At 35.2% G+C, this 24,616-nt stretch overlaps 1 protein-coding gene across 3 annotated transcripts in view; it reads left to right on the forward strand.

The window, feature by feature from the left end:
- The window catches only part of LOC109048505 (cadherin-23-like), a 233,629-nt gene that overhangs the window by 51,913 nt on the left and 157,100 nt on the right, over positions 1-24,616 (forward strand). For all 3 annotated transcript variants that reach the window (XM_042769422.1, XM_042769420.1, XM_042769421.1), the window contains exons 4-6: positions 19,994-20,136; positions 20,249-20,296; positions 21,206-21,298. In XM_042769422.1, coding sequence (XP_042625356.1) covers positions 19,994-20,136; positions 20,249-20,296; positions 21,206-21,298 — 284 coding nt within the window. The remainder of the gene's footprint in view (positions 1-19,993; positions 20,137-20,248; positions 20,297-21,205; positions 21,299-24,616) is intronic.

Here is a 24,616-nt window from a genome sequence, read left to right on the forward strand (position 1 = left end):
GGTTTGCGTGTGTGCTCAAAGGTTATCATGTCCTTCACCGCTTCGATGACATTTGGAGCAGCGCTGTCTGATGGGATTAATCCACCAGCCCCCGTGTCTCCACTGAGAGTCACCTCCTCAACTGCGTGACCCGAATCTCCAGCCTTTCTTGTTTTTTTCCTTTGTTTTCTTACTGTTTATCTCTGCTTCATTCTCTGTCTACTCCTCTCTCGCTCCTGCTCTATTGATTCTTATTGTCATTCAGGTTAAGCTTACAAAGACCAAGCAATTATGTCTTCAATCTGACAGTATCTATCAGTGCAGCGCTCCTCTACATTTAATTTTGACCTGGATAGGGGATGTGTTCGTGTGTCGCCGAGGTGCGGGAGCGTTTGCTGGATGGTTGGGAAGGATGTGTGTATAATTGAGGCTCTCCCTCTTATCTTTCACAGGAGAGAGCGTTTGACATTTAAAAGGTTTCTTTTTCTTGTTCTGTCGGTCGTTCTCTGAGGTGACTGCAGGGGCGTGTCAAGACTGGTGGCGGTAGACAAACCTGATATTGGAAACCCCAAAATTCGGAACCCTCTCCCAGCTGATTGACAACACAAGACTGTGCACAGCTCTAAACCTTCTCTAGCAATGGTCTTGCCGAAGCATGAGCTGTTAAGTGAAGGCAAGAGATAGGGAAAAATAGATGTCCATGCTTTTAAGAGCCCTGACACCTTGGTTCAGAGGAGTGATTTCTTAATTTTTTTTTTTTATTAAAAAGTAATTTAAAATGTAATTTAATTTAATGAGGGAATTTTTTAAAATACATTTTATTTTAATTTAGTTTTTTTTTTGCATTCTATTTTGCTGTTTTTTTTTTTTTTTTTTTGCTTTATTTTGTTTTTATTTTAAAAACACTACAGTACCACTGAAAAGTTTGAGGTCAGTTGTTTGATCATTTGTTTTATTTTTTACCAAGGATGAACTAAATTGATCAAAAGTGACAGTAAGGACCTTTACATTGTTACAAAAAAGTTTAATATAAATGTTGCTATTTTGACCTTGACTTTTAATCAAATGAATGAAATTAATGAGAAACTGTATCACTGTTTCCACAAAAATATTAAGCGCCACAACTGTAAACAGAAAACAGTTATTTTAAATTATAATGACATTTCACAATATTACTGTTTTTACTGTATTTAAATTAAATAAATGCAGCCTTGATGAGCATAAGAAACTTTCAAAAACATTACAAAATCTTTTTGATGCCAAACTTTTGAATGGTAGTGTACAGCATATATTTATATACACTTATTTATTTATTTATCTATCTATTTTTTTTCCTTTTATATGTTTTCTTTTTACTTGTTTGCATTGAATGGAATGGACATGAGTACTCGAGGGTGACAGCAATAATTAATCATGGCAACTCAATGATTGAATGACTTAGCGACTTTAAAAAATGTTTTTGAAAGTAAAGTGATTAGTTGCAGTGACATTCTAGAACCTTGCAGTTGGATTGGTTTTGGATTGAAACTGTCCACTGATTTTCAGTTTGGCATAGGAACAGTGCTCAATGATCAGTTTGAGGAGGGTTGCTTGCATTTCATAACAACTAGACAGAGAGCAACTAATAGAATGATAATCAACATTTCTTGGCTGAATTATTTTCACAGAGCATGTTACTGAGCATTATGGAATCATTTTCTTTGTTAATTTGTCCAGAGGAAGGTATAACAGAGCTACACTCAGCCTGAAATTTCTTAAAATCGTGCCTTCAAAAGTATCTCATTAGGTTTTGGAACAGAGGTGATGTGTGCATTTTATTCAGCGGTCATGCCGAAAGTTTGTGATTTTATAGAACTTTCTTTGTTTACCTTTGGTCTCTCTTTCTCTCTCTTCTTTTCCTCTTCAGATTAACTGAGAAGGTCAATTGCCAGTTTTCCTTAGCCATTGTCTTTATCAAAACCAATATTAATTTAGGCTAATTAGGACCTAGAGCTAATGAGCACTGCAAATAATTAGTTCATTTATAATCCATAACATCCGTGGTTTGTTATGAGCTCTGAAAGGAGCAGTACAAACTCAAGCAGACGCAATAGAATCTATTGAGATGGATGGAAAGATGCACAAACACACACAAACTCAAAGACTCTCAGCCACACATCTGTCTGTCTGTCTAGTGGCCATTGACTCCTGTGACCTGGAGACCGAAGCTGCCCACCTTAATCCTCCAGCCACCAATCTCCTTTTCCTGTGACAACCTCTATGACCTCACTGTTAGGAGTGCAACCATGGGTAACGGGAGCCAGTCAGCGGGCCAACAGATAGACAAAGACTTAAAGACTCCAATACCTAGTGACCTGCCCATGAAGACAACATTTTAATACAATATATGCACTTCATATGCAAAGTCTGAAAGGTAGCTTTATGACATGCATCTTTCTTAGAGAAGGTAATCTCAAAATGCATTGCAACAAGCTCAGTGAAATAGAAAATCCATCCAAGATGATAGATGAAGCAATAATTTCAGTTTTGAAAAAATATATAAACAAATTAAAATTTTTATTTTAAGACCATTTACTCAGTTGCATGCTAATGGCAAATTCTGTTGAAATAATAATTTACATTTACATTTTGCATTTAATCATTTAGCAGATGCTTTTATCCAAAGTGACTTACAGATGAGAACAATAGAAGCAATCAGACCAGCGAGAAAACAACAACAGTATACAAGTGCCATGACGAGTCTCAGTTAGTCTAGCACAGAACACGTAGCTATGTTTTTTTTTTTTTCAAGAATAGAAAAGAAAAGGTAAGTGCTAGTATTCGTTGGTCAAGTACTGGCGAAAAAGATCTGTCTTTAGATGAGTAAAGTCTTGGGAGGTCATTCCACCAGCCGGGCACAGTCCAGGAAAACGTCCGTGAGAGTGATTTTGAACCTCTTTGGGATGGCGCCACAAGGCTTTGTTCACTTGCAGAATGCAAGCTTCTGGAGGGTGCATAAGTTTGAACCAGTGAGTCTATGTATGTTGGTGCCATGCCAGTGGTCGTCTTGTAGGCAAGCATCAGTACCTTGAATTTGATGCGAGCGGCTACTGGTAGCCAGTGTAACCTGATGAGGAGAGGAGTAACGTGAGCTTTTTTTGGCTCATTGAAGACCACTCTCACTGCTGCATTCTGGATCAGTTGCAGAGGCTTGATAGAACATGCAGGAAGGCCCGCCAGGAGAGCATTACAATAGTCTAGTCTGGAGAGAACAAGATCTTGGACAAGGAGTTGGGTGGCTTGCTCTGACAGGAAGGGTCTGATCTTCCTAATGTTGTATAAGGCAGATCTGCAGGACTGGGTCGTTGTAGCAATATGGTCTGTGAAGCGTAACTGATGATCCATCACAACTCCTAGGTTTCTGGCTGTCCTGGAAGGAGTTATGGTCGACGAACCCAGCTGTATAGAGAAGTTGTGATGAAACGATGGGTTAGCTGGAACCACAAGCAGTTCAGTCTTAGTAAGGTTGAGCTGAAGGTGATGGTCATTCATCCAGCTAGAAATGTCTCTCAGACAGGCTGCAATGTGATAGTGATTTAATACTTATAAGGCAGCTGCCCATGTAGACAACAGTAGACAGCACTGCAGTTCACTAGATTTTGGAATGTTTTGGACAAATATGTCACACTGGCACACACCGGAGCACACTCTCTGCTGGCACAGCCCTGCTTCCATGGTAACCCTGAGTGATGGACAGCTCTGCGGTCGACAGCAGCGACGGCAAACACTCTCTCCAAGTGTTTGGCGTTTAAGTGAATAGGTGTGTAAAGAAAGGATGGGGTAAGAGAAGCGAGGAAGGATTGCTGGTGTGATTGAGAGGCATGAAATGGCTGAACCTGTGAGTGAAAACACACACATTAGAGTTTCCTTAGTTTTGATTTAACTTCACTCCAGATAATGCACAGGTCTAAGAGGTCAACAGAAGAGAGAAATGTATGTGTGTGTGTCAAGAAATATAGAAACTATGTATTGTAGCTCTCCTTCAGATTTGTAAATGTCCTGACTTGTGAAGCGGGAAGAAATATTTAGTGATCATGGTAAATGTGTGAATCTTATGAACAATTTCATAAGTCATTTCCCTCCTAAATCAAAATAAGTTTTCTTATTTTATTTTATTGTAAATATATTTATATATTATTATAAATATATTTATACACATAATTATTTAGGTGTAGCCTATTTTTACAATCGCTGATGCAACTGACAATTTTTTTTAATGATAATTAAGCATATTCCCCTCAAATTTTTATTTTTGCATTACAGTATCACACAAAAATTACCATTATTTTTACTGCAGTGTAAAAAGAATAATATATTAATGAAATTTAATGTTTATATGTACTAATATGTATCACCACTGAGAATAATGAAAATGATTAGCGTACTGGGAATCATACTGGGTCATACATAGTCTTCTCCCTTGACTCCTATTCAAACAGAATGGCTTTTCTTCTTCCTGTCGGGATCCTTTGCTCATTTTTTTTAGCTAACCTTGAATGCTCCTCCCGAGGCTCTACCCAAACATTTCTAAAATGTCCCCTACTATCGCTCTCTGTCACTTGTCACACTAAAAGAAGACAAAAGACAGATGGAAAAGGATGAGAGAAAAGTAATGTGAGTGGTGTTAGTGAGGTGTGTGATAGCTTTGGAGTTCTTGGATGGCTTTTTAAATGCTCCAGACTTCTGACAGCTAAATGGGACCTGAGTAAAGGTTGTGTGTGCATGATTTTTCACGATGCACAGTTTGTGTCAGGTGGAATCTTCTGTGTGCGTGTTTGCTGTGCTGTTTATTTTATTATTTATTTATCCATTATCTTTGTCACACACATTGTGTCAAAGACTCATTCCTGGAATAGACAGATTAGACCCCAGAACACTATCTGGTCAAGACCAGTCATTGTCCACCATAGTCTTACCTCATCCCAGTTCCCAGAGACCATAGCTCCCTGCAGGAACTTTCAGTAAAAGCAAGGTGATGCCTGATTTTATGGTTGTAAGTTCAGTAGTGGGTCAAGCATGACCTGATCAAGCATTTTGGGCATTAAGTCACACTACTGTACTACAACTATGATTCCAGCTAGGTCTATTCAACCTATTCAACCTGTATCTGTGTTTATATATATAAAAACACAAATACAACATAGGGAGAAGATTTCATATTTCCTCCCTCTATATGTCTTAATCTTTCTTTCTATATGGAAATAATGCAAAATTAATCATATTATTTATAATATGCAGAGATATCTCTAGTTATTGTGCGGTATGAATTACACAAGCTTGTCTGTACATTAAAATATAGAATAATGGCATACATAATGCAGCATGTATGTACAATTACAGTGGCAGTAATTAGCCATTGGTGTCTTCTGATATGAGAATCAATTCAAATGCATCATGTTACTGGATATGTCATGTGAGGCAGATCTATAAACATGCTTGAGTAGTGTGTGAGAGCATGTGCTGTGTGAGTGTGCTTGTGCCTGCTTGTATGTGCATTGTTGAACCATAAGGTGATAGAAGCAAAGGGTACGCTCTCCTGAAGCGTGACAGATTTAACCATAAATCAGCAGGATTAATACACACTGGCCCAAGGTCAGTGTCTGTGTGTGTGTGTCACTTAGAGCTGGACCTCCATCAGTCTCTTGTTCTGCCATCAACCCTGATATTAATGCTCTATACTGAAACCAGAGAGAGAGAGAGTAGGAGAGAGACTTTTATGACGTTTATTAATTCAGTAAAGCTAATAAATTCTGCATATTTGTGTAACATTACCTACATTTACATGCAATTATAATGAGAACTATGCAATATTGCAATTAAACTTCACCTCATTTAAACAACACTTCAATCATATTAATGCGAGTATGCTCATAATCATGAAAACCATAACTGTAGTACAATACAGTATGTGGCATATACGATTTTAATAGCAATAAACTGATGTGTAAACATCTTACTTTGATTTAGCCAACTCTTAATGTATTTATGAGAAATATAATATTTTTGCAGAATTTATTTAATCATTCATTCATTTGTGCAGCATACTGTAGGTTTACTTTTATTTTTGCAATTTTTGCAAAATTGGCAATTCTTTTATTCAGGTGTGTGAACTTTTTTTAGAGACTGGTGGAAATTTGTGTGACACTTGAATAATTTTGGGACAAATTGTCCTTAGCCATTTTCTAACCATTTGCTTTGTCGTGTTGTTATTAGTATTAATAGAATGAATATTTGGCAAAACCCTTCTACCACTTCATTTACATCCTAAAATTAATTGGATCCGGAAGGGGGAATTTAGAGCTCAAGTCTAGTCCCCTGCTCCAGCACCTCTGTTGCTGACGGAAAGCAAAAGCTTTACTAATTTTCATTGTGGAGCTTTCATTTTAGCATTGTTTTTGGATGCTTATAATTTTCCTGTCTAGCACTTAACCCCACGTTGTCATGAATATAGTGTTTATTTTTGTACTGGTGTGATCTGACAGAGTCTTTATCAGTAATGTTTGATAGCTGTCCTGAGAGACTGACCCAGCGTGCTCTCTGGAGCTTTATCCATGGAAACACACACACACACACACACACACACACACACACACACACACACACACACACACACACACACACACACACACACACACACACACACACAGACAGGCTCTCTGTATGTAAATGTGCTGACTAGAGCTGGATGGTATGAAGGTACATAGAAATGTGTCAGCCAGTAGAGATTCTGCTTTATACCAGGGTATATCCAGACAGCAGGCTCTGGCCAAATTCTGAATTGAAGAATTGGCTTTTAATTCATGAGTGTGGATTTGAATTGAATTGGCCACACCTCACAGGAAGTTAAGATGGAATTTGAATAGAAATTCAAGGTAGAGGAATTACTTAAAATACAACTCAGATCAATTTAGCAAGTAGTGGCATTCAGGAATAGTAAATGTTCTTGCACCCCGAGCTGAGCTGAAATGTATTAAATATATTCTATATAAATAAAGCAGTTTTTTGATGTGTATTTATCTGTAAGTCCTATAAACTTTCAGACTTTACTCCATCTTAAAAAACTTAAAAAACTTGTTTGTACTGTGTAAAATTACAGTTATTGCAGTTATATGAATTTATTTAAAAGTTCATTTGAATACTGCTTCCTTAAATTTTATATACAAATCAAATGTTTAATATAATTAAATATATTAGTATTATTATTGTTGTCGTTGTATAAACAATCATTCAAAAGATTGGGGTCAGTAAAAAAAATTAAGAAATTGATACTTTTATTCAGAAAGGTTTCATTAAATGGATTAAAAAACTGATAATTTTACAAAAGATTAATATTTAAAATGCATTTATTTTGAACTTTCTGTTCATTAATAACCATGAAAAAGTATCTCAGTTTTCATAAAATTATTAAGCACATATTAATTATTATTAATAAATGTTTATTAAGCATCAAGTCAGTATGTTAGAGTGACTTGGGTAATGGCTACAGAAAATTGAGCTTTGCGTCACTTCTATTGCATTTTAAAACAATAAATAAATAAATCAATAGTAACAATATTTCACAAGATTACTGTTCTTAATTTGAGCATAATAGACTTCTTTCAAAAAAACTTTTTAAAATCTTAAACCCTACCCCAAACTTTTGAACGGTGGTGTGTGTATACTATACATTGCAAATGGTTTAATTAAAATAATAATTTTACCCAGTATTTTGAGTTGTTTTATGTCTAATAGCGTTAGTTTAGCAACATAGTGATGTCAGATCAGTTGTAAATAGATTCTCCTGGACACTTTGTGCCAGAATTAGCGTTCCATGTACAGATGCATCCTTTGTAGAGGGTTTTAAGAATGGTAGCTCACTAGTTTGAGGAACAGAATGTGTGTGTGTGTGTGTGTGTGTGTGTGTGAAACTCCATGTGAATGGACCCTCACAGGGATCAGACCCACTCTGACATTTAAAGTCATTTATGGTGGGGCATAGCGAGTCACTGAAGGGGGTTTGGTCAGATTAGATTATGTTGACTCCTTGGGGGTCTATCAAATGGGATAAACTCGGGATTGCAGGTAAAATTATGCATGGAAATATGCTCACATAAAACATGAGCAGAAACAGATTTGCACGGATCACCCCGAGAGAGACCTAACATTGCCTGCATTCAACACTGAAACCAACTCCATTCAAATCAATCATTTATGCTGCTTACACCGTTTCTCCCCTGCAAAGGCGGCTCATGGTATTTACCTCCTCACTGAACACATTAGGGAGGGTACCATAACTCATGCTCTGGGGGGGTGGGGTGGGGGTAGACTAACCTTTTTCAATAGCCAATAAACAAATTAGGGCTTCTGTGCTTCAGTGCCTGTGCTCATTAGTGGAGAGGAAACTCAGGCGTTAAGACATTACGGGCACACGGATCTGAAGAAATTTACAGCTTTAGACAGAGATTATGACACAAAGCCAATTAACAGCCTCTTTGATTTACAGTTCAGCCCTATTAATGAAACACCCTCCATTAACACAATGGGTAATGAATTCGAGACTGTGAATCATGTATCAGAGTTGCAGTCGTGGAACATGTGCGGTTTATCGCCTGCATGCGAGACGATGCTTTCGACGGGGCAAAGACTGATGATATCTGCATGATTGTACATGGGACTAAGTGACAATGAGATAACGTAATAGAGCGCTTTCCGGTTTAACTATGCTCTTCATGTCTTATTATTAATCATGCTGGGCAATAATATAATAGATTAACAATGAGGATTTTTTTTCCCCTTAGTTGAGTATCTTAGATGTTTTTTTTTATTGCTCTTTTGACATTTTCACTGGTACAGAGTTCTGTTTTTGTTTTTTAAATCATTTGTCAGAAGCAAAACATTTTTTATGATTGAACCTTAAGATTTCTTTTTAGAAGAATGGCAAATTTGTAACAGAAATATGTTCAGAAGTTTTCAAAAGAAGTCTTGTATACTCAAGCCTGCAGTTATTTGATCAAAAACACAGTAAAACCAGTAATATTATGAAATATTATTTTCTATATTTTTTGATTTTAATATATTTTACAATGCAGTTTATTCCTCTGATGGTAAAGCTGGATTTTCACCAACATTACTTCAGTCTATAATGTCACCTGATCCTTCAGAAATCATTCTAATATGCTGATTTGCATCAAAACAATTTTTTATTTATTTATTTATTTTTAGGATTTGTTGACAAATAGAAAGTTCAGAATTATATTTTATTTATTTATTTCTACCTTTATTTAACCAGGAAATTAAACTATTGGGATTTAAAATCTCTTTTACAAGAGGGTCCTGGCCAAGATAGGCAGCACATTTAGTTCAAAATACATCTGTTTACATAGACAGAAATATACACAATTCACTCAAAACATTTACAATCAAATGACTCTAAAACTAGATTCTTTAAAATACTTTTAAAATCATTTAGTGATACCAACTCTTTTAAGCATAACTTTTCTTGTAATTGATTCCAGTCACATGAAGCAGCATAACTAAATACCCGTTGACCCATATTAGTACAAACTTTAGGGATGCTTAAATGATAATAGTCTTGAGAGCGAAGACCATAATTCTTTACACCTTTTTGAATGATATTCTGCTGTAAATATGAAGGAAGTAAACCTAAAATTATTTTATATATAAATAAGTACCAATGTTTGAGTCTATGGGATGACAGTTAATAAGTAAGGGCTTTTGAATGTGTGATAAACCATAATGCTCCGTGATAAACTGAATCCAACGCCTGAAATTCTCCTTGATAAACTGAATCCAACGCCTGTAAACAATGCTTAGGTGCCTGCATATGAATAATATCACAGCAATCCAACGCTGACAAAAAAAGTAGCTGCTACCAATCTCTTTCTTGCTTCAAAAGAAAGACAAGACATTTTACATTTTTAAATTGCTCAGTGTATGCTGAACTGCATCAAAATCAGATTGAAGATGACTCAGTGCCTGATCCGTCGTTGCTGCAGGACGTAAATCACCATATCATCAGTGTATAAATGAAAACTTGAATGTGTAAGATTATAAATAAATAATAATGGCCAATGGCCCAAGGACTCGATATTTACAGAGTTGTTTGGAATAGTACGTGTTAGACTGCACTATGCATTTTTTTTAAAAAACAAAGCATTAGTAACATAAACAATCAAAACCAAGTAAACACAATCAAGCCTAGAAAAAAACCAGTGAACCACCCCTTTAAATAATTTAATACTTTTAAAATTGTTGTGGATGTTTTTTCCTGAAACCGGATTGAAAATCTGACAAGATGTTTTTAGAAGATAGAAACTCTTTTAATTGATCATTCACAAGCGATTCCAGAACCTTAGCCAAAATAGACAGTTTTGAATGTAAGAATCCACCCACCAAAAAGCGGAATCCAGCGGCCTGGTCGAAGATTTAATGCATATTCGGTCTTTTACTTGCGCTTCTGAATTTATCAGGATTTAGTTAAAATTTTTAGTCTAGCTCTGTGTTCAATCAGACTCCAGTTTTACGTGATCATTGCATTTAGGCAATAGTTCTAATCAAAAGCTGATCACAGATACTGATTGTTTATTAATTTGGATATTTGAGTATTTAAACATTCCTGAGTGTTTGGCTTCACGAGGAGATCAAAGCCCATTGTTTTGTAGCATGGCCTTTGCATTGCGATAGTTCCTTAGTGTTTGGCTTCACGAGGAGATCAAAGCCCATTGTTTTGTGGCATGGCCTTTGCATTACGATAGTTCCTGAGTGTTTGGCTTCACGAGGAGATCAAAGCCCATTGTTTTGTGGCATGGCCTTTGCATTGCGATAGTTCCTGAGTGTTTGGCTTCACGAGGAGATCAAAGCCCATTGTTTTGTGGCAGGGCCTTTGCACATTTTGTGGCTTCATGAGAAGTTAATTTCATAAGGAAATAATTTCACGTCTTGCATAGGCCTATAATTATTCAATAAATTTGGATCACCCTCTATAAATAATGGCCAAACATAAGCAGTTCTCCTGATAAAAGGAATTTCATTCATTTCTTTTTCTTTTCTTTTTTTGTAACTGTTGGTATATTTTAAAGTAAGTGTCAAATGGAAATCTTTGCATCACATCTTATCGTTTTTCAACCTCTCACACCATAAGTGTTGCATTTTACAGTTGCATGTCTAGTTAAAAATAGTTTAAGTTTTTAAATACATGTTTCAAGACCCATGCATTCTCTAACAGTGCATTCTTTTTATTTTAATATATATATATTTTTTAAACTGTAAGGTGTCCTGGTGGTGTTAAATATAACACCTCTGAATAATTTATTAATTGTTTATGTTAATTAAATATTGATGTTATTGCTCAGACACTGCTCTTTCAGAGCTCATTAGACTTAATGAAGTTATCTGTGCTGCATTTATGTATACATTTTGTCTCAGATGTTTCTTCTAAAATTCCTTTTTGGAACAAAAAAAAAAAGATACAAATGAGAATTGTTGGCAGAGTATAGAACAATGTGTGTGTGTGTTTGTTTGTGTGTATGTCTCCGTATTGCAGTACAACATTACAGTTGAGATGATAGTAATAAAGTTGGTGGTTTGATGGTGGAGTGGTGACCCAGGCCCCTGTGGGCCCCCAGAGGAGCTTTTGTGTAGTCACAGGGGCTGAAATTCTATTGATCTACACAGGGATGGATGCTCTCTCTGAGTTGATTTACTGGCCCCAGCGGCCTCCTCTCCAACAGACCAGGAACTACATAAAACACTTGACTGCCAGCTTCTCTATACAATCACATCTCACACTCGCCCTCTCTCTATCTTTCATTCTCTTTTTGTTTTGTTGTTTTCTTTCTTTTTTACCCACACACACATGCTAGCCAGCTATACACGTCTTCCATTATAATCTGGAAGTTAATGTGTATTTCATATGCTGGATGCACTAACCAATAAAGTTATTGGATGGGTATCATGGTACAGTAATACCATGGCATTGGAGAACCATGTAAAACATCTTGATTTATGAATTTGGTAATAATTCAGTGCTATAGTACATACACTACCATTCAAAAATGTGGAATTATTAAGATTCTTTAATGTTTTTAAAAGAAGTCTCATTCTAATATGCGGATTTGATGCTCGAGAAACCTCTCTTATTATCAGTGTTAAATTTATTTTTTTTTTTTGCTACTTAACGAATTTTTGGAAACCATAATACATATACTATATTAAAAAGTTTGGGATTAGTGAGATTAAACAAATAATTAAAATTACTTATTAATTCAGCACAGATACATCAAAAAGTGACTGAAAACATTTGTAATGTTACAAAATAAATGTTCAAATAAATACTGCTCTTTTGAACTTTCCTGTTCAACAAAGGATTCTAAAAAAAAGTCATAATTCAGCAAAAACTATTTTCAGCTTTTAGAATAATAAGAACCATATTAATTATTGAGCACCGATAATAATTGATAATAACTGAGCAGCAAATCAGCATATTAGAATGATTTCTGAAGGATCATGTGACACTGAAGACTGGAGTAATGATGCTGAAAATTCAGCTTTGCATCACAGGAATAAATGACATTTTTAAAATATATTAAAGTAATAATTGTTCACAAAATGACTCTTTTCACCAGATATTTTTTGGTGTGTTTACTGGCTTCAGATTCTAAAGGTGCATCACAATAAATTAGAATGTCGTAAAAAAGTTATTTATTTCAGTAATTTAGCTCAAATTGTGAAACTCGTGTATTAAATAAATTAAATGCACACAGACTGAAGTAGTTTAAGTCTTTGGTTCTTTTAATTGTGATGATTTTGGCTAACATTTAACAAAATCCCACCAATTCACTATCTCAACAAATTATAATATGGTGACATGCCAATCAGCTAATCAACTCAAAACGGTTTCCTGAGCCTTCAAAATGGTCTCTCAGTTTGGTTCACTAGGCTACACAATCATGGGGAAGACTGCTGATCTGACAGTTGTCCAGAAGACACAAACATTCATTGCCAAAGAAGCTGGCTGTTCACAGAGTGCTGTATCCAAGCATGTTAACAGAAAGTTGAGTGGAAGTAAAAAGTGTGGAAGAAAAAGATGCACAACAACCGAGAGAACCGCAGCCTTACGAGGATTGTCAAGCAAAATCGATTCAAGAATTTGAGTGAAATTCACAAGGAATGGACTGAGGCTGGGGTCAAGGCATCAAGAGCCACCACACACAGACGTGTCAAGGAATTTGGCTACAGCTGTCGTATTCTTCTTGTTAAGCCACTCCTAAACCACAGACAACGTCAGAGGCATCTTACCTGGGCTAAGAAGAAGAAGAACTGGACTGTTGCCCAGTGGTCCAAAGTCCTCTTTTCAGGAGAGAACAAGTTTTGTATTTCATTTGGAAACCAAGGTCCTAGAGTCTGGAGGAAGGGTGGAGAAGCTCATAGCCCAAGTTCCTTGAAGACCAGTGTTAAGTTTCCACAGTCTGTGATGATTGGTGTTTACCAACGGGTGCAGTGACTTCATGCTTCCTTCTGCTGACTAGGGATGTGCATTTTAAGCAAATGTAATATTTGATAATCGCAGGGTATTATTCGATTAGTAGTCAAAAATCACACCCCTCATGCGCATGCACCCATGCACTCACGCACGCATAAACACACACCCATAAAAAGAGAGAGAGGGAGAGAGACTATTCAGGCTTTCAATCTGTATGATAACAAACTGTTTAATTCATTAGAGAATAGTCTATCCTAACCCAAGCCAATTGATGGTTGTATGATTGCTGAAACATATTAATATAACATAACCGATTGACGGCACTTATTAACATAACAATCCGTTGATTATCAACTGCTCACAAGGCTGCAGGAGCCTAGGACATTTCAATTTTAAAAATGAGTATGAACATTAATAGCATTTTAAAAAAAGTTTACAGATAAATTAAGATTAGAACAGATTAATTCAGCCATGAATATTAGGCTTAAAACACACTATGCACTAAAACAGAATATCATTCTTAAAACACAGTACGTGAACAGCCTGAATGACGGCACTTATGTGAACATTAATTTTAACCTCTGTATTTATAACAATAACCTATTTCATATTTTTATTCAAAAAAATGAGCATGTCCACATGCTCGGGAAGAAGACGGGAGCGCAATCTGTTCACAATTAGTCCGGCCACAGAGAACACCCTTTCTGATGGCACAGACGTCGCGTGCACACACAAGTAAGCCTTTGATAATTTTGACAGTCAGGGGTATTTGTGGTCGTTGGTTTTCCACCAGTCCATGGGGTCGATGTGTATGGGTGGGCATGTGTCCTGGCAGTACTGATTTAATTCGGATGTGTCTGTGATTTCTGCGTTATAGTCCTCACCAAACAAGACCGCGATTGCAGATGCAGACATGTAGTTTAGTTTTGGTTTGTAATGGCAAAGCGGTCATATTTCGTTTCGATTCTTTATTAATTTAATTCAGAAATATAATTGGAACATTTTATGTTTGTTAAATTCAAGTTTGTTTGTTTTTTAAATAGCCTACAAAGCGGCCAGCGCAAGACAGTGAAATAAATAAATAAATAAGATTAGCGTCATAATATTTTACTAATAAAGTCAAAATTACGATAATAAAATCATGTTACATTGCGTGAAGTAAAAGTGAATAAATAACACCTGTATACTCCGCCAAAAATTAATAAAAAAAAAATGTGGCACCTGTCATTCTTCACATTTAACACGAAAAAGAGCAATAGGCTTACTGACGATTTTTTTTAACTCAAATTGATTTATTTCACAAGACACTCGTTTGTATTAAATTGTTCTGTTTTTTTTTTTCAACATGCACTCAAATATTTATTCGGTTTTATTTATAAAGATCATTCCACTGTAGGCGAGCGTAGTGAGAACCCAAGTGCAGTTTATTTACAGAAGTGAAATCCAAAACATCCAAACATAATCCAAACAAGAAACAAACACTTGACTAGACTTGAATTGACTTGACTTGAACAGACTTAACTTGACGTGGCATGAACAGACTAGACTCACCGACAGCAAGTTACAACATTAATACACGACAAGGCACAATAGCAAAACCATGGCTACTTATAACATACAAAGATGGACATATGACAAGAACAAACCAATTGTAAACAAAACCACCAATAAGTAAAACTGATCAGCTCCATGCCACGCCGAATTGAGGCAGTTATTAAAGCAAAAGGAGCCCCTACCAAGTATGGAGTACATGTACAGTAAATGAACATACTTTCCAGAAGGCCAACAATTCACTAAAAATGTTTTTTTTTATTGGTCTTCTTCTTATGAAGTATTCTAATTTGTTGAGATAGTGAATTGTTGGGTTTTTGTTAAATGTGAGCCAAAATCATCACAATTAAAAGAACCAAAGACTTAAACTACTTCAGTCTGTGTGCATTGAATTTATTTAATACACAAGTTTCACAATTTGAGTTGAATTACTGAAATAAATGAACTTTTCCACAACATTCTAATTTATTGAGATGTAGTTATTCAGTATCATAAGTAGTCCATATGACTCATGCACTGTATTCCAAGTCTTCTGAAACCATAACGATTATCGGTGAATGACGGTCCTCACACAAAGCTAATATCATGTGGCATCAGAAGACTCAAAATATAGCTCATGAGTCATATGCACTACTTTTATGGAGCTTTTTTGTTCTTTTTGGAGCTTGGCAGTCTCTGGCTCCTATCATTTTTGGGTGATCAGTCCCTTTAGGCTGTTCACAAATGTTCAGGGTTCTGTACTCATTCGTTATTCTAATCACCTGTGGCAGTTAGATTTAATGTTGTTTTGTCCGGAAGTTCTGTTTGTGTTTTTTCAGACAGTGTTGTGCCATCGAGATGAGTTATGTTCACTGAAATAAAACATTCTACACACTTGCTAAGACGGGCATGTGACTGCAACAGAGCAAGAGAGAGCGAGAGAGAGACAGATAGATGAGCCCGCAGGCACATTGCTCTTGTCAGTTCTTCTCGGCTGTGTGGTGTGTTAATGTGCAGTGTATCAGTCATAAGCATAATACTGGGTTCACTGTGGCCTAAATAGCGTCATCTATCAGCTCGAGCCAGAGAGAAACTGAGAGAACGTGATTGATACTGCTTTACACATACTTACATATAAACACACGTTACATACCAACACACGGCTCTGTTTCAATACCTAGTGAGCTGCCTTCATAGTGTGCTTCTGATGGGACAACTGTAAATGCTAAGTTGCATGCTTATGTTGCCAACTGAGGAACTTTTTTCTTTCTTTCTGAGGACTGTTTTCAGGTTATATTCTAATATTATAATGCATTTATGACAACTGATAATCAATAATCCATCAAAGATAGAAACAAAGTGAGAAATATAATTTAAATTAAATTAAATAGAATTTAAATATAACACCAATTATATGAAATGTTAAGAACATATTATAAATATGAAATATTTAATACCAACAAATATGGTTAAAATTGATAAGAATAATGTAAATATTTATTTGTATTATGTATTTTGGTGCTTAGGATTTTAGATTATACAATCCCATAATGCAACAAGTGAAAAAATCCATCTGGGTGAATTGAGAAATGTTTATAAATATTATTTAGAATTATTAAAAATATAAATAAAATAAAAATATATATATTTTTGATCATTTTTATCATATTTATTTAATATAATTTGGTTGTATTATATTTTATTTATTATAATTCATCTAATACCAAAAAAGTATGATTAAAATATTTTAGAATCATTTTTAAAAATATTTATTTGTATTATATATAGTTTGTGCTTACAGTGTTTTGTTGCATATAACACAATCCCATTATGCATTTTGAGAAAAAAAAACATCAAAGATGGAGGACGAAGTCAAAACTGTTTAGAAAAATAATTAATAATCATTAGAAATATAAATAAAATATATTTTTAATAATTTATAATAATTATATTTATTAAGTATCATTTACTGTTTTAGATAATTCATGTAATAAAAGTATGGATAAAAAATGTCAGAATAAAAGGAATGAAATGTTATGTGTTTTTTGTGCTAATTAGAGTTATAATAAGAGAGTATATATGTGACCCTGGATGACAAAACCAGTCTTAAGTTGCTGGAGTATATTTGTAGTAATAGCCAAAAATACATTGTATGGGTCAAAATGATAGATTTTTCTGTTATGCTAAAAATCATTAGGACAGTAAATCAAGATCATGTTCCATGAAAATATTTAGTAAATTTCCTACCTTAAATATATCAAAACTTCATTTTTGATTAGTGATATGCATTGCTAAGAATTCATTTGGATGATTTTCTCAATATTTAGATTTTTTTGCACCCTCAGATTCCAGATTTTCAAATAGTTGTATCTCTGCCAAATATTGTCCTATCCCAACAAACCACACATCCATGGAAAGCTTATTTAGCTTTCAGATGATGTATAAGTCTCAATTTTGAAAAATTGACACTTAAGACTGGTTTTGTGATCCAGGGTCACATATATATATACATATACATGTTATTAGCTTAGCACCATGCCAATGCCAAATGCTGCTGAAATCATTTGAAAGAGGGGGAAGTCTTTATTACTGAGTGTAATGTAAAACACTTAATTTGCACCATCTTCAGTCAAATTATAACTCACACTGAAAGCAGCAGAATTTGCATAAATCTCATTATAAACAGAGAGCGAAGTTCATAAATCCTCCCATTAATTAGAGGTGTTTTTACCTCCCTTTCATACAGCTTTGTAATAAACGTGTATGTGCATGTGGTTTAACTTATTGACCTTTAAAGTGGCTGGATGTGACTACATATGAAAGAGGTTGTATATTTTGACCCGATATATCATAAATGTGTGTATTGATTGCTATGGAATATTTCATTTATTTATGCATACATTCAAGCATTGGCAAAGATTGTTATCCAAAGTATACTTTTGGTTCTTGGGAACTGAACCCAAGGACTTGGTGTTGCTTGCACCATATGTACTGTATGTGAGTGCTTTTGTATGCATGAGTCTGATTCTGAGTCGGTGTGTGTGTTTATGGCTGTGGAAGGGATTGAGTCTGATCTGTTTGTTGGTCTTTCTCATTAATGTAGGATTTGCAGCATTGGGCGTCTGGCGCCGTTAGCATTACTAAAGCTGGAATGAGTCAGGGACCCCCTCGCCAGGTGTCTTCATAAACACACACCTGTTACCAGAAACACACAGACTCCATGTGTGTGATGTATAAAGAGCTCAGAGGATGTCGTTGTTAGTTTGACTATATTGTAGCAGGTTTTGGCATATTGAGACCCATACACCCATAATAAAGGGTGAAAAACCTAATTTAAAGGGTTATTTTGTTTAGATTTTGATTAATGAGAGACAAAAAAAGAATGTAATATTAAAATAACTACTTCTCAAGGTCAGGACTTTGCATCAAATTAAAAATACCTGGAGGAAGTCTTTCTTACAGGAGCAGTTCTTTCCACAATGTGAGATATTTTGGGAATGTCCAATTTGCCTTTGCAATTTAAAGGCTGAAATACATTATATCTTATATCTTTTGCCCAGATTTTTGGCCCAATTTGCACAAGTTTATATGCTTTATATGCATATAAACGTCATATGCGTAAATATCTCATATTTACCAATGTCCCTGAGGTCAATTCCACTTGCAATGTTTGTATCCACTTAGCTGTATCTTAAATTACGTTACCAAATTGGCAAATATTGTTTGATAAGCACAAATTCAAATTTTTTAGCTACAAACTATAATTCCATTTAGCCAGAGAAAATCAAACACGATTCTTTTTTTTTTGAGCCAATTTTAGATTGCATATTGTTGTCATTTGTCATGCATCTGCTGTGAGTTTGTTGTGTTTGGACTGCCTTGAAACTTGGCCTTTACTTTACACACACACATGCAAATAAACAAATGTACACACTCTCATTTCATACCAACATACAATCTCTAATCTCTCAATCTCAATCTTCTAATGCTAATGACTCTTCTGAATTCTAAGTAGGGTGATTATGTTGCCTTCTGATGTACTTTTTATTTTTGATCAAACGATTTGTGGATAATACGTGTTTCTAAGTATAATTTATGATAAATATAAATGCAATAATTTATTTTTGATTGTTGTTGATTATTTATTTAACATAATTATAATTCATTTAATAGCAGAAAGTATGGATAAAATTGTTAAGCCATGAAAAAGTTTGGTTGTGAGTGATCCGGAGATGTTTAGTGTATGCCCAGTGTAAATGCTGTATATTCCAGCCTTAATTTTAGCTTTCAAACTCCTGTCAACCATTGTTCCCAAACTCACATCACTGGTTCCGGCAGTAGTCGACATGCCACTTAAAAACAAAACACAAGTCATAGTGTTTACACTCTTGCCAACCTGCAAATAGCTTATAGTTGTCTCTGCATATCAAACTGGGATATTTTAAAAGTATCAGAACAATTACACACTTCACCTCTAACTGTGATTTATCCTTTCTGGCCTCCTTTGCTGTTGGATATATTTATACCTAATCTGCGCTGTTTAGTTTACTTAATATGTGCAAATGTGTTTCATATTTGCCAACATCCCTTAATGAGGTCATATCCACTTGCAATGTTTGTATCCAGTTGCATAGCTATATCTTAAATTATATTACTCAGTTGGCAAATATTGTTGCTTCTCAAGTAAATTTCAAGTCTTTCTTACTAGAAAACAAGACAAAAGTACATATTAAGAAAATGCCTGTTTTGTCTGAAATGTTGCAAAAGTTTGTGATGAGCTTTCATTGTAGTGTAGTTGCAATAAATGCTTTTTTTTCAGCTCTGGCAGTGACTTTATATTTTCATAGAGCAACAAGTGTTTTGTTTTAAAAGTTCAAAGAGAATTCAACTTTTCATGACCCCTTTAAGATGTAATGTTGTTCATTTGTTTAAGATGTAGTTTACTGTCTGTCTGTGTGTATTCAGGTACATCCATTACCCAGCTGCAGGCGGTCGATCCGGATGGCGAGCCGTTGATTTTCGGGGTGGTTGGGGAAGAGGCCATGCGGTACTTCGCTGTGCAGGAGACGACTGGGGTAGTGTGGCTGAGACAGCCACTTGATAGGGAGGTACGGAAACCATGATCAGATGGTGAAAGAATTGAATGACTGTCCAGCTGGAGCTGACGCTAGTGATTTAATGCTGCTGTTTGTTTGTCTGTTCGTGTTTTTGTGTCTTCAGACCAAGTCAGAGATGCAGGTGGAGTTTTCAGTCAGTGACAGTCAAGGGGTGAGTTGGAGATCATCGATCTATCCATTTTTTTTCACCCATCTGTCTCCAAGGTCTGTCCAACCTTTGCTTTTTACTTTCCAGTACCGTTCAAAATGTTGAGGTCTGTACACAATATTTTTTTTTAAAGAAATGAATAGTTAAATTCAGCAAGGATGCATTAAATTGATCAGAAGTGGACAGCAAATTTGATATTTATAATGTTACAAAAGATTTCAAATAACTGCTGTTCTTTTAAACTTTCTATTTTTCAAGCAATCTTGAAAAAAAAATTCAGTTTCCACAAAAATATTAAGCAGCACAACTTTTTTCATCATTGATAATAATTACAAAATATAATTTTTAAATCAATGCTGCTCTTTAAAAAAATGTATTTCAAAAAAATAAATAAAACAATATTAAAGGTATCACCGTTTCCACAAAGATATTAAGCAGCACTTAACTGTTTCCAACACTGATAATATTAAGAAATGTTTCTTGAGCACCATATCAGCATATTAGAATGATTTCTGAAGAATCATGTGCCAATGAAGACTGAACTAATAGCTAAATTCAGCTTTGCATTACAGGAATAAATTACATTTAAAAATATTTTCAAATATTATTTTTTAAATTGTAATAATATTTCACAATATTGCTGTTTTTAACCATATTTCTGATCAAATAAATGCAGCCTTAGTGAGAATACTTTTACTGACCCCAAATGTTTTAATGGTTGTGTAATTTCTTATTTAAAACCATTACAAAATTGTCTTGATTAACTTTTCTTTTATAGTGTCAATTACTGTAGACTAAATTGAATAGTTTTTTTGTTTTTTGTTTTTTATCTATGAAATCCAATGTAGAGTTAATAGAATGTTATTTATGATTTAGTTTAAATTGATGTGTTATTTGATTTAATTGTTTTTAGTTGTCAAGGATACAGTGAACATTCAGATCGGAGATGTAAATGACAATGCGCCATCCTTTTTCAACCAGCCCTACACTGTTCAAATACCAGAGGTAATGTACAACACTTCACTTCTCAAAATCAGCTTGCAGTGGCATTCATATCCTATTTTGCTTTTATAATGTGATTTATCCTCTCATTACTGTAATATCCTGTTTGATATACTGTAGAAATATGTTGGGTGAGACATTTTATTTTATTTTTATGATATTTAATTTATTTTAAATTAATGAATTTATTTTAAATGTATTTTGTTATTTTAAAACATTTTATATATTTTACAATAAATATTTAATTTTGTTGTTTTATTTAAAAAAAAAAAAAAATTCTTGAAACAATGTGCACCAATGATTTGAAAGTCTTATGATAAGACTCATTCAAAGTATGAATTCCAGATATGTTTGGAATGCGGAGAATGTTTGTGAATTTTCTTTATTACTATATATCTCTTTCTTTTTTCGTCATATTCGTCACCCCTGACTAAGATGAACAGACTTCCCCTTCTCTCACTCTCCTGCTCTGTCAATCAACACTCTTCCAACTTCATCTTATCCCTCACTCCTTTTCCCATCATCCGTCTGGCCCATCCCCTTCTAATCCCTGACATGAGGTAATTTGGTAGAGTAAAGTAGACATTTCTCTCTCTCACTCTGCAGCGCACACACACCTCAGCTGATGTCTATATACATCCCACACTCCTCCCCACAGCAAATCTTCAAAGCCACAGTTTTTTTTCTCTTTTCAATCTGTCATTCTGAGTAAATAAAAGTAGGGTGAGAGTGAGTGAGTGTGAGCGAGAGAGCTGTATTTAGCTGATGTTGTTTACTGAGGCTTGATGATTAAGCTGTCTGCACTTAAGAGGACAGAGGAGGGCCGACATGTTTGGCCACTTACCCATAATTCTCACTCTTCATCAGACCTTATTACAAGCTCAAAGAGATTTGGATTGTTCACTTCTGCAGTGCATTTAATTTATTTGCAATTCCCATTTTTCTAAATGGATATTTTCATTAGTACATTTACAGATGTTTTTTTAATTGTATTTATCAGTAGAAATACACACTGTGCAACTCATTTTACCATGTTTTATGAATATTTTACTATGCATTTAATTTATTTGTAATTCCCATTATTCTACACAGTGATTTTCATTGCTGTTTTACAGAAAAATAAACAATTCTATTTAATCAGCATAAATAAACACCATACAACAACGTTTACCATGATCGTTATGATCCAACAGAGAAACAGAATGTCCAAATAATGTAGTCTCTTTATCAGATTTAAACACAACCTTACATGTCAGAAGATTCATTTTTGTAGGGCATGTCCAAAAGACATGGGTCAGAGAGGCCTCAGCAGATTTACACCGGTGAATAATAACCAGGAAGTGGTTTTGACAGGTTTGGTGAAATTTGTCTGTATGTTCACTTACATTTTGCTTAAAGAACAATAAAAGGATTAAGCTGTTTTTCACTGAACATTTAGACCTCTGCTGTAGCTTCTAAAACAAGTAATAGCATCAATGATGCCAATTACACCAGTGACATCATCAAACATCATTGTTTCTCACATGCTTCATGACTACACATCGTTGATGCCTGACAGAATTTAATTTGAGAGTGATAGCAGGAAGGAAGATTATAATTTTAATTTTTTCTCTGTTTAGAAAGAGCAAGAAAAAAATGGCCCAGCTTCACCCCAACCAACTTTTCCTGTTTAAGTCTCTCTGTTTCTGCATTTTGATGGCCTCATTACCTCCACTGACCTCTCTTGGGCTGTGAAAACATCACTCCATCATTCTTTCACTCAAACTGAATTCCACCGATCAGGGATTATCCTGATATCACCACTCAGAGTGAGAGGTGAGGAATAGTGTAAGGCCACGTTCACACAGCAGCAGAATACCGTTGTCAGTCCTGTATTTGAGTCCTTAATACAGTTACGTTCACGCACAGTACGGTTATTTTCAGACGTGACAACTGCATTCTGTAACCGAACTCACACCCGTAAATTTTCAGGACTTTTCCGCATTCTCAGAAAACACACACTGTGTGAACTGGACAACTAGTTATCTCTAGTTATGTCATACAGTGCAAGAGAGATTTGCTCTGCTGCACAAACGTGTGTTTACCGTGTGTTGCGTGTTTTCATGTCTGGTTTCAGTAACTTACAATGATGGAGAAATGAGCTGTGTGTCGTCTGAAAGTTTTAGCTCCAGTCTCCACTGGAGCCGCTCCCGTCAGTTTTGTGTTCTGTGCGTGACTCAAATGCTCCACCCTCCACCCAAATATAAAAAGTCAAAGTCAAAGTGAAAGTTGTGACATTTTGCCAAGTATGGTAACCCATACTTGGAATTGGTGCTCTGTATTTAACCCATCCAAGTGCACACACACAGCAGTGAAAACTGCTGTTGGTTAATGAAGATTTGATGGATGAACTTGCGTCTCGATTGGACTCTTGTCGTGTCAGAAAGTGATAAGCCTTTCAGTTTTATGGACGTCGCCATCTTTGATATTTCTTTGTTCACTGTTGCTATGGTAACTGGTAAGGAATACGGTCTTGACTCCCATTGCAGATTCATACAGACATCAGTATTTGAGACGCTACTGTAAGTTGCTGTATGAATGTGACATTTCGAGACTCACACCTGTAAGTAAATGCGGTTGTCAATCCCAAAAACTCACAGTAAGAACATAGCCTAAGATGGTAGGAAGAGCTGTAAAACGCTTGAATGAAACATTTTAATTTAGGGAAAGATTAAAAAAAAAAAAGGTTCAAGAAGTTAACAGCTTTCATTTCTGTACTTTAAAATTGCTTTAAGCAATTGTTTTTGACTCCTTGACTAGCAAAAGTGATTTAGGGGAGTGTTTGCACTTTTTTAAGCAAATCAGAAGACAAGAAGCAAAAAATGTATGATAAGACCTTTTTAAAGTTGCTTTAAGAATGAATCTTACAAGAACATTAGTAAAATGAAAATGTTTTTGCTAGCACAACATTTATAGAATGATGTGTTATTAATAGGTTGAGTATCATAGCAGGCTGAAGGAAGGAACTGTGTGTGTGTGTGTGTGTGTGTGTGTAGTGTGAATGGGCTTGTAATTGGCAGTGTAATTTGTTGGGCAGTAACTGTGGGAGGTTTCTTATGGAAGAGAAGCAGGTGAACAGCATTGCGTCTGACAGTTATAAAGCTCCTTAAATTTACAGCCGTGTGTGTGTGGGTATGTAAGCTTGCAGTTGTGTGTGTCAGTGTTTACTGCACTGTTATTCTGTGATGGCACTCTACAACACAACAGCAAGAGAATTATATTGTGTGAAAGACTGATTTGAATGTGATGAGGAAAAACACTGGCTGTTTGTTAAATTTATGT

This window comes from Cyprinus carpio, chromosome A13, assembly GCF_018340385.1.
Source record: "Cyprinus carpio isolate SPL01 chromosome A13, ASM1834038v1, whole genome shotgun sequence".
NCBI lineage: Eukaryota > Metazoa > Chordata > Actinopteri > Cypriniformes > Cyprinidae > Cyprinus > Cyprinus carpio.